Genomic DNA, 12611 nt, shown 5'->3' with positions numbered 1-12611 from the left:
TTAGCCTATACAAAGTGAGGCTGAGTTAGCAGTGCTCTGTTAGCCTATACAAAGTGAGGCTGCAGTTAGCAGTGCTCTGTTAGCATATACAAAGTGAGGCTGCAGTTAACAGTGCTCTGTTAGCCTATACAAAGTGAGGCTGCAGTTACAGTGCTCTGTTAGCATATACAAAGTGAGGCTGCAGTTAACAGTGCTCTGTTAGCATATACAAAGTGAGTTTGCAGTTAGCAGTGCTCTCTTAGCCTATACAAAGTGAGGCAGCAGTTAGCAGTGCTCTGTTAGCCTATTCAAAGTGAGGCTGTAGTTAGCAGTGCTCTGTTAGTCTATACAAAGTGAGCAGCAGTTAGCAGTGCTCTGTTAGCCTATACAAAGTGAGGCAGCAGTTAGCAGTGCTCTCTTAGCCTATACAAAGTGAGGCAGCAGTTAGCAGTGCTCTGTTAGCCTATCAAAGTGAGGCTGTAGTTAGCAGTGCTCTGTTAGTCTATACAAAGTGAGGCAGCAGTTAGCAGTGCTCTGTTAGCCTATACAAAAGGCAGCAGTTAGCAGTGCTCTCTTAGCCTATACAAAGTGAGGCTGCAGTTAGCAGTGCTCTGTTAGCCTATACAAAGTGAATCTGCAGTTAGCAGTGCTCTGTTAGCCTATGCAAACTGAGGATGCCGTTAGTATTGCTAGAAATAGTACAGTGAACCGTGCTGTGTTCTAAGCTTGCAATGCCCATAATATTGCTCAGTCTGCTCCACTAACACCAATAAGAGAGAGCGGTGTCCCCCATGATCAGTAAACTTGGTTGCTGTACACAGCCTGCCGTACTGTAGCCTACTGGTGGAAGTCACACTTTTAGTGTTTCTCTCTCTCTGTGCTATACTTTCTCTCTCAGTGAGATTTAATTGATATAATCCGTTAACACCGGCAATAACATTGCTTGCAAGTTTCATCCAGTAACTTAGTGGCTAACATTCGCTAGCTGACAGAGACAGGTAGCTGTTTCAGCTAGCTGCAAGTTTCTATACTGTAACTCTGGTTCAAGTTTTTTTTACAGTTTTAGTAGTTAGTTTATTTCGCCAGTTTTGCCCTCTCCGGTTGTTAACCTTTGCAACCTCAATGACACTGTTTAGGAGCAGCAGTCAATAAGGGCAAGCTCCATAGTGTCTCACGGGCCTGCTCCTCGTCCCAGTACTCCCTGTGCAGCTGCCTCGTGGCACAGTTGCCCAAACCAGCAGTACCCCACCAATCCCATTACCCCAGCACCAACTTTACGACCCCAGGCAGTGTTCTGGTGCAGCAGTATAACTCACAGTAGCAACGACATGACAGCCTTGCATTGTCTCAGGGTAACGTTGGTCAGACTCAACTAGACTGTAATATGACAGAAGAGAGGTGGTGGTGACAGGTGACCGAATAGTCACGTACTAATTTATTATTTAAATAATAATAATATCCACAATAAATAGGCCCTCCAGGGCTGATTGCCTACACCTATCAAGGAAGTTGCTATGGAGCACAGCACAGGACACGTCATCCTTCACCAGCAGCTAGCTCAGATAATCTCATTTATTTTGCTTAACAGTTAAGAAAGCCACACAATAAAACAAACTAACCGACTGAGGCAGAGATAAAGCTGCAACTCGTGTTTTGTGATCTAAAATTACAGTTTTTGTCAAAAGAGTCTATTGGCTTTAAAGAGAGCAGAGATAACGGCGTCAGCTCTCGTTGTAAATGGTTGTCTGGCATCAAGTGCTGAACATATTAAAGTATAGTGGGGATACATAGCTGATTTTAAAATCTGCTCTGTGTCATGGCAGCGTTTGAGATGAACGGCTTCCATCCGTGTCACCAGCTAACAGTTTATTAGTTTTATTTCAGCTTTTGTGTACAAGGTAAGGATTAGTTACTATGGTTTGAAGCTTTAAATGATAAGTTAACAGGGCCTAAATGCAACACCGCTCAATTCAAAATTCCTAAATGTAAACTCTGGCAAAACCATTAACCCTATAATTAACGATATTTAAAGTGTATACAACTATTTTTATTTTGGATGAAATTATAATTTTGAAACACAATTCAGCAATACCATAAAACAGATTGCTACCCAGCCCACAGTGGATCAAAGAGGTAAGGAGGAATACACCTTTCCTGACCCCCCCGGTCCCCAGCGTACCCTGGGCCTGCCTCCCTTCTGTCCCAGCCTCCGGGATTCAGCTGCCGATCGGTAGAAAAACTGTTCTCCTGACTCGTCCGGTCCCCACCTCACCTATGCCCATCCCCCACCCACACGGTGCCTGAGTGGCTGAGTGGGCGGTTCCACCTGCACGTGCAGTTAGTAGGAACGAGCAGAGCACACGCTGGCAGCAGCACAGACAGACAGAGCTACAGACATTAATGGACAAAGAAACGGATGGAAACTAACTTTAGGTAAGTAATGTAACACTGTTTTAGTCATTATTAATTAGACTAAGCACTGTGGTTAACGTGTTTGCAGTCTATCATTTGCAGCTCATTTTATATTAGCTAGCATGGTTTTCCAGTGCTAACGATAGCTAGTAAGCGTGTCACAGGCTAGTATGCAGTATTAGCATAGCAAATTGTAAACTTTTGAGCTAGTATTTCATCATGTTGGGTTTTGTAATGCTTTTGCTGCTGTTACTTGGCTGGTCTCAACTTCTATATAGTTATACTATGGAAACAGACTTATTAGACTTTTACAGGCTGCTTTATGTTTAGTTTCAGTCTGGTTGCTGTTATTTTAAATGTGAGGAGGCATTGCTTCTGTAAAGATTTCTGCTTTCATCATTCATCAACATATGCAGTGCTGTCTGTTCTGCGCATGCTCCCATTTAACCGGTTTAATTAACTGCAGGTAAACAGACTCATAAAAGTACATAAACGTCATTCAAGCCTAATTTCACATCTCTATAACCATCTCTTAAGAAAGGGAGATTTATTCTCCTTAGCATGGACTTTATTTTGATATCTCCACAAGCTGCAAAAATAACCTTGTTATTTGTTACTCAATGAAACTTAACTGTAGAGCGGCTACTGGGCCCCCTTCAAATTAGACATTTGAAATTATGTAAATGATGTTACATGAATTGTTTTGTTTTTAACCACTTGCAGGCAGAGTGCAGCATATGTCAGGCTGAAGGCACGCTTACAACGCTTGAGGGAACATCATAATGCGTGTTTATCCAGGCACATGGAGTACCTAAAACACCAACGCCAGGTAATACTGATAAGGTGGATTTTAAAATTTGATACAATATTCATTAAAATGCACCTGTCTTTTAATTGGGGCGTCTTATACTTTGCTTTATGTTTTAAAACAAACTATGTATGGAGGAGGGTAGTGACCTGGCTCTTTAGCTCTTTGTGAAGTCAGGTGAAGAGTGTATTAAGTTAACAGTTACAGAACTGCCGAACTGAGCTTTAAAAAGACGAAAGTGGAATCAGCAGAGAGAAGGGAGAGACACTAAGCTAACGCTATGTACAACTTAACGTTTGCAGCAAACATCTAGTTACAGGGTTCGAACGGTTGCTTGAAATCCTTAAATGCTTGAATTTTGATGTTTTCAAGGTTTTAAAAGTGCTTGAATTTTAGATACAATGCTTGAAAATGCGTATTTGATTTTTGCAACCCGGTCATTTAAAATATTTTGATAAATCACATCAAATATTAAAATGATAGTTTTGATTTTAGTAGAGGCAGAACAGCAAAATACAAAATATTATAAACTGGCAGGTTTGGATTTAATGTTAAAAGGGACGCTGTTTCGGTGGCGTTACGTTACAACACAGTGTGTGCCGGGACCAATCTTTTGTATTCAAATTCTGAGTAGTGCACAGGAGGAAGAAGGAAATGAAGGAGAAGGCAGGAGAGAGGGACGGAGGTAGTGAGGGATCAGGAGGAGGAAGATGAGATGAGGAGGCCAGTTATAATGCCCATTTGTTAAAATAACAATATATATATATATATATATATATATATATATATATATATATATATATATATATGCAGCAACATAAAATGTTGATATAGTTGATTAAACAATAGACACGCAACAGTGTAGCCAATGGTTTACTTTATCTCCATACACACCACTTGCCTGCTTAATGGCTGGTGATAATTTCCCATTTTTCATATTAGAACTAATCTCTGGTTTTAAGTTAAGGCTTCCTTAGCTGTCTGCGTTATGCCACTGTTGTAGTCAAAAGGTAATTGATTGGCTTCAAATTGAATATTTGATAATTACTCTGTAGCCACCAAGTTCTGTGAAAGATTCATTGTAAAAAGTTCTGTTAAACATTTGAGTCCTGTGAATTTTTAATCCGGCCCTGCGTGGTGTGTTAATGTAATGTTAGCATTGCAGTGTTTCTTCTAGATTTTTATCGGCTAATGTTAGCTACCTACTTGTACTTGAAACCATCCAGACGGTTTCGTACGTACCTGAAACTGGTGACTTAACGGCCCCACTCTTTTTACACATAATTTAACAACAAAATGCTGAGTAAACTATACTAGCTACATAGCTAGTAGCCCACTGTAAGGTTGAGGAAGGCCTTTTATAATATTTACACTACTTTATTCCAGTAGATACATGTATTTGTCTTGACAGTGAAATCCTTTTTTCTTTCTTATTACCGGTAGTATAGGCTATTTCTCAGGCAGGGGCCTGTGCACTGTCAGAATCTTCTGGGTGAAAATGAAATTTCACCCAGACATTTTGTTGATTTTGATGTTGATCAAGAATGTGTCCCAAAACCAAGGCCTGTAAAAACAATCTGCTCAAATCCTTTGTCTTCATATTTTCAGCCCTTGAAATCACTTTAGTTTTACAGCCTGAAAGTCACATTATCTGGGAAGCAATGACAGGACATTAATATAAGTATAAGTATAAACTATTATTCAGGTTAAAGATAAAGAGACAGGCAGCCCAAACTTTGTAGGGTGGACAACATACATGTTAATTTGACTTAACCATTACAAGTTTGTACAGATTTGGAAAACAAAAGTAAACATACCAACTTTAAGGTTAGAGAGAGAGACAGGTTAGACTGCATAAACTCTGATCAAAATCTAAGGGTGCAGTTGTTTTCCTGGATTTAGCCTTAATCTGGTTTAAATCCTCCCACTTACATTGACTCAGACAGGTTAGAGAGAGAGACAGGTTAGATAGCAAGAAAAGTCAACTTAGACAGCGATACATTTGGAAATAAAACTTGTTTTGCTTAAATAACTGTTCCTTTTACTATTGCGAAACACAGTTTTGTCTGTTTATAGCATTAGGTCTTTGACAAAAACACTAATCATTTTGACTATGTATTGGTATGTAATTTACGGTGGTGTAAGGTCCTGGAAAAAGATTACAAATAGACCTTGAAAGTGCATGAAAAGTGCTTGAATTTGTAATTATATCCCTGTAAATATCCAAATGTTATTCTTAGGCTAACTGTCTGTAAGTTAAGCTAACACATGTGTTTCCCCCCCATAGGAAGTGAGCCAAGATTCTGATAGCGACACCGACGTATGTACCCCTGAGAGTTCACATGATGATGTTGGTGATGACCCAGATGTACCACCCCTGAAGAGAACTGACAGCCTATTTGTAAGTTTGAATAATTATAATTAGCTGAACACTAGAGGTAAACAATATTGGTAAATAACCTAATTACGATTTCTAAAACCAATATTGTAAAAGCTCTTTCTCTGCTGTATTATTCAACAAAGAAAAACAAGTTATAGTATAGTATAACTAACACGATATTAGATAGTATAAAAGATTAGATAACTGTTCTTTCCTTCCTGCATGTTATGATGAAATTAGGTGATGCCATAGATGCAAAAACTATTATAAACATATTTGTTGACAAGATGTTTTGCCAGATGCTTTAACAGTACCTCCAAATAATCCTTCAACGTACCACATTTTAACTTCCTGCTGCTTAGGGATCTCTCAATCAAAACAATGCATAGTAAACAGAGACTTATGACTTCTGTTGTGAAGTTACATGGAATTATGGGAGTTGTAGTTTTCATTGTTAAACACATTGTTGATTAGAACGCATCTGTTTAAAGATGAGATTGCACTTAATATAAGTATATTCATGTTGTTTCGAAACATTTATTCATGCCATTCTAATAAATAGCTGCAGCTTCCCCAACATATTTAAGTTTTTCTTGATTTTATTTGTTTCGGTAGCTGATCAGTTAGTTAGCAAGAAAGCTTACCTTAGCCAGCAACTAAACCCACAATTTTACAAGCACATGTTGATTTTGCAGGTTAGCCTAGTGCGATTAACCATGGTCAAAACAATCATACCAAAATAACTTTATGAGCATGTAACATTAAGCTGGATCAGTAAATATTGAAATGTATCATTAAATAAGGTCTCTGCTGTATTACTGTGTTGAAAGTGGCATGTAACCAATGACAAAACAATGCCTTCTGGGAGAAAGCAAGCTGTATTACGTTACTGAGTATCATTCTTTCTGTGTCATTGTATGATTTACAATTACTCTTGAATGTTTCATCTGGGTTCCCGAATTTCGATGGAAGTTAGATATACCAGCACAGATATCCGTGGGTTAGAAAATTGTTGGAAATATTTGGGATAGTGTAAGTAGACAATTCAACAGATTGCATAACAATCTTTTTTAGACATTCAATGTAGAAATGTTACATATTGTATGTTTCATTAATTAGATTCAGTTTAATTAACTTATATTGCCCTATATTAGCCCTGTAGCTGTAAACACATCTTTGAGTGTATACAGTATGTTAAAACCTTATCCTAACCCCGTTTGGTGCGCAAAGATTTATCAGGATCAGTTACCCAGGTTTTAAGTTGGTCTTGTACAACAGAAGATTTGCATACATGTCTTCTTGCAGATAATTTAAAGTGTATGTTTCATTTCCAGCTTACCAGAGAATACCTTGAACAGATCTCTAAGATGCCTGATGGATCAGAAGCCTCTATGAGCTGCATTGAAAGCAGTTGTGATGGATATATTCCGCCAAAAAACTCAATACGTGGAAGTAGTTCAGAGGGATCTCAGGATCTTACAAACAAGGTTCCATTGGTTAAACAAAAGAAGCCAAAGAAGACGTACAAAAGAAAGACATTTGCCAGTACTAAGAGATCAGAAAGTGAACACTCTGACACAAGCCTGGAAAATGTGTCAGTACTGAAGCAGCGAAAAAGAAAAATTGGTGGCAGAGTACACAGTAAGAGGCATCATTGTCTGTACTGTCCCATGCAGTGCCATAGAATGGCAAGACATTTAGTCCGAAAACACAGCAATCAATCAGCTGTAGCAAAGGCAATCAGTTTTCCTTTGAACTCAAAAGAACGAAAACTGCATTTTCGCCTAATTCAAAATAAAGGAAACCATGCTCATAATAATGAGGTATTGAAAAATGGTAGGGGGACATTGATCCCAAGTTATCAAACTAAGGAACCAGTGAATGCAAGTGACTACATGCACTGCATTTACTGTGAAGCTTTGCTTAAAAGAAAGTCCTTATGGAGGCACGTGTCCAGGTGCAAACTTTCACGAAACTGTAGCACAACAAAACCAGGCCAAAGTCGGGTCCAATCACTCTGTGCCTTTGCACAACCCGTCCCAGATGGTGTTAGCAAAAAGGTTTGGCAGCTGACAAATGCAATGCAACAAGATGAAGTCACAAACATCATCAAAGAGGAGAAAAGCATTTTGAGATTTGGAGAACATTTGTATGTAAAGCTTGGACATGACAACACCAAACATGTGTACATTAGACAAAAAATGCGAGAAATAGGAAGACTTGTTCGACAAGCACAGAATGCTGGCAGACTGAAACATATGGAGGACTTCTATGTACCTTCCAACTTCAACTCTGTGGTTGAAGCAGTACGAGAGCTGGCTGGCTTTCATGAACACAGCAACAGCTACAAAACTCCGTCCTTGGCCTTAAAACTGGGTCATAGTCTCAAGAAGATTGCAGATATACTTCAGTGTGAAGCACAGATGGCAGAGTCTGACAATGAGGAATTTCTGAAGAATCTGGAGAGGAGCCGGAGTATTTATGAGAAAAAGTGGGATGTATGTGTGTCACCTTGTGCCCTACAGACTCTTAAAGAGGGGAGACAGACCACGAGCCTGGACCAAAACCAAATCAATCCTGAAGGTAAAGGAAGTGTTTTTATGTATTTATATATAATAATGTGTATATATATACACATTTATTTTGTAATAATGTCTTTTGTCATCTCTGCTTTTTAGAGGAAGTACCAGAGGCTGTGGAAAGCGATCTCTCAGAGACAGAGGCACAGGAGTCATCTTTCAACTCTAGGTCATCAGGTGAGTTCCACATTTAACTGTTTTCCCCTTTTCCATCCAGGGTACAAAGTTAGCACCCTCCACCAGCCAAATGCTGGTCAAATATTTGAGTGGTTGGTAAATTTTCTTTACTTACCAGCCATTCTATTGAATTTGAACATTCACAAACCATTTGGCTGGACAAAAATTTTAATTTTGTACTTACAAGCAATAGACATTAATAGCAATGGATGCTGAGTAAGCTTTAAGAGCAACCATATGCAAATGTCGTAACTTTTGGTTTTTTGTCAAAGGCTCATTGAGATCTAAAAAAAGACAGCCAATGACTGATGAGTCTGATGATGACATTGCACCCACAGGTATTCCATAAACTAGATACTTTTACATTATTTCCTTGCTTTTGAGTACAAGATTTTGTAATTTGATAAAACCTTAATTCATTTGTTAAACAGGATCTTCAACACCTAAGAGAAAAATGCTAGCTGTTGACAGTGATGATGACCCTAAAACTGGTATTTTTTCGCTGTGCTTGATATTTGTTATCACATGACTTTACGTCAGCTTTTAGCAAACTTTAGAAATTTATGATGAACAGTGCTTTCTTATTTTAACTAGGACCAGTACCCTCAACATCAAAGAAAATGGAAGCTGAGTCTGAAAGAAGTGACCCTAAAACAGGTATTTCACACACTAAATGTTAACCTTGCTATTTGTTAGTTACCTGCTTCTACAAAAAGAGTGGAATCAATGATTTATGCTAGCATTCTAATATTCTTTGATAGGGGAAAAACACCTTTTTCTTCTTAAACCAATCACAACCGTCCAATTTTAGATTTTTTTATGATAATGACAGTCCTGCTTTCTTTATAAGACCTTGATAACATACTGTTATGCAAGGCTCTAGCTAGCTACATAAACATGAACTCAAGTTAAAGTTTTATTAAAATGTGTCACTCTACAAATCATTTTAGAGATTGAGAGGAAATTGTGCTAATAGTTTAACCTTCTGCTAATTATAACCTTTATAACTAATTATAAAGGCTTGAGAGTGTTCAGTTTCTAATACACACCTTGGCAAAGTTGAGACTGAGTTGCTTATTTTAAAATAAGCAACAGCAGTAGTTTTGTTGTTCTTCTTGACCCTAACCTACTGTACTGGGCAGTGTTATCTGCCACTGTAATACCCCTTTCACACCAAGGGATCAGTCAGGGTTATAGCCAGGTTGATTGTGTGTTTGAATGGGTTAACCCCAGGTGGGTTGAAAAAACAAAATACTGTGCTTAACTTAGTCTTCACTACGGACTTAACCATGTAGAAAACTAGGATGTTTACAGCAACAGCAGACTATTCCTTTCCCAACAGTCTGCTGGCAGTGGCCGCCCGGATGTTCACTAGTCTGCCTTTTGCAGAGCTGTAGCAGAGTTACAGGCAAAACTGCTCCTAATTGTCTTTTTTCTGTCTTGTTTCTTTAGAAACCTCAAAGAAGAGGGGTTGGTCACCTGCAGAAGTCCAAGCTGTGGAAAAACGCTGAAAACGTTCATTGAATCTGGTAAAGTACCAGGAAAATCAAACTGTGTAGCCTGTATTAAGGCCTCCCCTGAAGCACTTAGAAGCAGAACATGGACGGCGATAAAGTTTTACGTTAAAAATCGCATAACTGCCATTCAGCGTGAAAGTTCAAGACGTTACTGACTTTCATTTTGTCTTGCATGTTGTAACTGATCATATTTTTTTTTGGAACCCAGCAAAATGTTCTTTTTTGCTACTATCAGACTCGGTTTCCTTTCTCTTGATGTTGAGGTTACTGATCTTGTTAAAAAAAGAAATCACTGTTCATCATGAAGTTCTAAATGTTCTTTTTGCTTGGCTCCATTTGTCCTAAGTAACTGCCGACTCATCGTAGCCTCTACTGCCATGTTGTGTTGGCTGTTGTTGGTGTAGTTTAAGTGGCAGAAAAAGCCTTGGAGCTGGTACTGGACTGTCACAAAAAAAGCAAAGACCGTTTAAATAAGGTTGTGAAAATATAAGGTTAATTTGTCCCTTTTTTACAGTAGGTCTAGGCTTTTCCCCACCAGATCCATTTTGGAAGAAAACATCAGGTATTTAAATCATTAAATTCAGTAAAAAAAAGCTTTGTAGAGCAGGTCTGTGTGTGGCATTGGGGATAGATTGACAAACATGTTTTTACTTATTAAATAAGATTATTTGTATTATTTGTACTTTCAATCATACTATTTAAAGGAGCATTGATAAACATGACAGTGAAATCAGCTTGTTTAAAGTTTGGATATGAAGGAATCTACTCTAATATGTTTCAATCTAACAAATTGCATGTCATGATTTGTGCAGTGCCAAACAGTGCTGTTGATTGTTTGCCAATACACATAACATGACTGGTCCCCAGGACGGACAAAAGTTCAGGTCTAGTCCCCAGGGGGGAACAAAATTCAGGTCTAAAATTTATTTGAGAGTGTTTGATGTTTAAAGTCATTTTTGTGTTAACAAAAAAATATAAAAAATTTAGCAGTTAAAATCATGTTTCTAGACCCTCTAGAAAGGGTGGATCCCATCAGGCTGCTGCCTGTCATTGGATCCCACGAGGTAATAAAAACGGGTATGTGTGTGTGTGTGTGTGTCCAGTGACTCTGAAGGAATCCACAGTGACGGCTGGTTTGTTCAGCTGCAGCGCTCCGAGGATTTAACCCCCCCCCCCCCGCCTCCGTCTGAACATCGTTACTGAGTTCAGACGGATTAAAGCTCCTGGTCCGTCCTGGTCTGTCCTGCTACGTCCTGCCTCGTCCTGGTCTGTCCTGGTCTGTCCTGGTCTGTCCTGGTCCGTCCTGGTCCGTCCTGGTCTGTGCTGGTCTGTCCTGGTCTGTCCTGGTCTGTCCTGGTCCGTCCTGGTCTGTGCTGGTCTGTCCTGGTCTGTCCTGGTCTGTCCTGGTCTGTGCTGGTCTGTCCTGGTCTGTGCTGGTCTGTGCTGGTCCGTCCTGGTCTGTCCTGGTCTGTCCTGGTCCGTCCTGGTCTGTCCTGGTCTGTCCTGGTCTGTGCTGGTCTGTCCTGGTCCGTCCTGGTCTGTCCTGGTCTGTCCTGGTTGGGGTTAACGTGGAGTCAAGAGAAGACAAAGTTTGGCCCATTTTTTCATATAATGAAAGTAGTGAACTGATTGTTTATTTGACTTGTTATGAGCGTGTGTGTGTGTGTGCGTTTGTCTGTGTGTGTGTGTGTGTGTGTGTGTGTATGTCTGTGTGTGTGTGTGTGTGTGTGTGTTTATATCAATTTTATAGCATTGAAAAAATTATAACAGAACGCTAAAGAAAGTGGGGAAAAAATGTCTGAAAAAGCTGAAAAAATGTGGGGGGGGAAAAAACCCACAAAAACTTCAAAAAGCGCAGAAAAAAAAATGGATAAAAACATCGAGAAAATTTTTAATTTAAAATTTAGACCCAGAAAAATAAATGATGGTCCAACTAAACAGCGAGACATTCCCATCATCCTCGGCCTTATCCGAGAGACATGTTGGAGACAGGAGACATCAAGAAGGACTCCTGGCCAACGTGCTGGGGAACGTCTTCATTAATGTCTGTTTAGTCATTCATATTTTAATCCTTCATTTTATTTCCAGAAGCCATATTTGAGCACACACACATACGTGTAGATTAATTTAAATGTTAAGGGGGAAAGATTAAAAATAGAAACGGGATCTGTGAATTCTCACAGAATCATAACTGAATTCATATTTTGCTAATAAATCAGAATCTTATTAACCTGGAGTCCCAGTCTCTGTCATAATAATAATCATATATGTGATGTTTTCCATTTAAAATGTAGCCATTGCCATATAATGACGTGTCCTCCGTGTCCTCCATGTCCTCCATGTCCTCCATGTCCCTCAGCGTCTCTCTAGTAACATCTGTCTGGTCCAGGGAGCTTTGCATAAAACATTCGCAAGGCTACTTTTACTTTTATACTTTAAGTACATTTCCAAGCCTGTACTTTGTTACTTTTACTTGAGTAAAGAAGTTTAAATCAGTACTTCCACTTTTACCGGAGTATTTTTTAACTCAAGTATGTGTACTTCTACTTAACCCTCGGGGCCCGGAGGCCATTTTTACAGTTTAATGTCCGTCTGGATTTATTTTATAATAACTTGTAAAACATCGACTCTGTTGTCTACAGTCAAGATATCAACATCATGTTTTTTAGGACAAACAAACTGGGTTATTGGAATATTTGGGTTGCAGTGAGGTCACTTGCATGTTAAAAATGGTTGTAGGGCCTTTAAGATAAATAAAT

At 39.1% G+C, this 12611-nt stretch overlaps 1 protein-coding gene across 1 annotated transcript; it reads left to right on the top strand.

Moving 5' to 3' along the window:
- The first annotated feature begins 5269 nt into the window (after positions 1–5269).
- Positions 5270–9846, top strand: LOC116675982 (uncharacterized). The gene is made up of 7 exons (XM_032507423.1): positions 5270–5600; positions 6914–8162; positions 8258–8335; positions 8608–8673; positions 8767–8826; positions 8930–8992; positions 9788–9846. Exons 2-7 carry the CDS (start codon positions 6947–6949, stop codon positions 9844–9846), a joined length of 1542 nt encoding a protein of 513 aa, XP_032363314.1. The 5' UTR covers positions 5270–5600; positions 6914–6946.
- The last annotated feature ends 2765 nt before the right edge of the window (positions 9847–12611 follow it).

The sequence above is a fragment of the Etheostoma spectabile genome, unplaced genomic scaffold, assembly GCF_008692095.1.
Source record: "Etheostoma spectabile isolate EspeVRDwgs_2016 unplaced genomic scaffold, UIUC_Espe_1.0 scaffold00002540, whole genome shotgun sequence".
In the NCBI taxonomy this organism is placed as follows: domain Eukaryota; kingdom Metazoa; phylum Chordata; class Actinopteri; order Perciformes; family Percidae; genus Etheostoma; species Etheostoma spectabile.
The sequence above is the reverse complement of the archived record's forward strand: the minus strand, read 5'-3'. Positions and strand labels throughout refer to the sequence as shown.

Coding starts and splice junctions, on each gene's coding strand:
- LOC116675982 (XM_032507423.1), top strand. CDS start 6,947: ATGCCTGATGGATCAGAAGCCTCTATGAGCTGCATTGAAAGCAGTTGT. Junction 8,336..8,607: donor TTTCAACTCTAGGTCATCAG/GTGAGTTCCACA, acceptor TTTTTGTCAAAG/GCTCATTGAGATCTAAAAAA. Junction 8,993..9,787: donor AAGAAGTGACCCTAAAACAG/GTATTTCACACA, acceptor TTGTTTCTTTAG/AAACCTCAAAGAAGAGGGGT.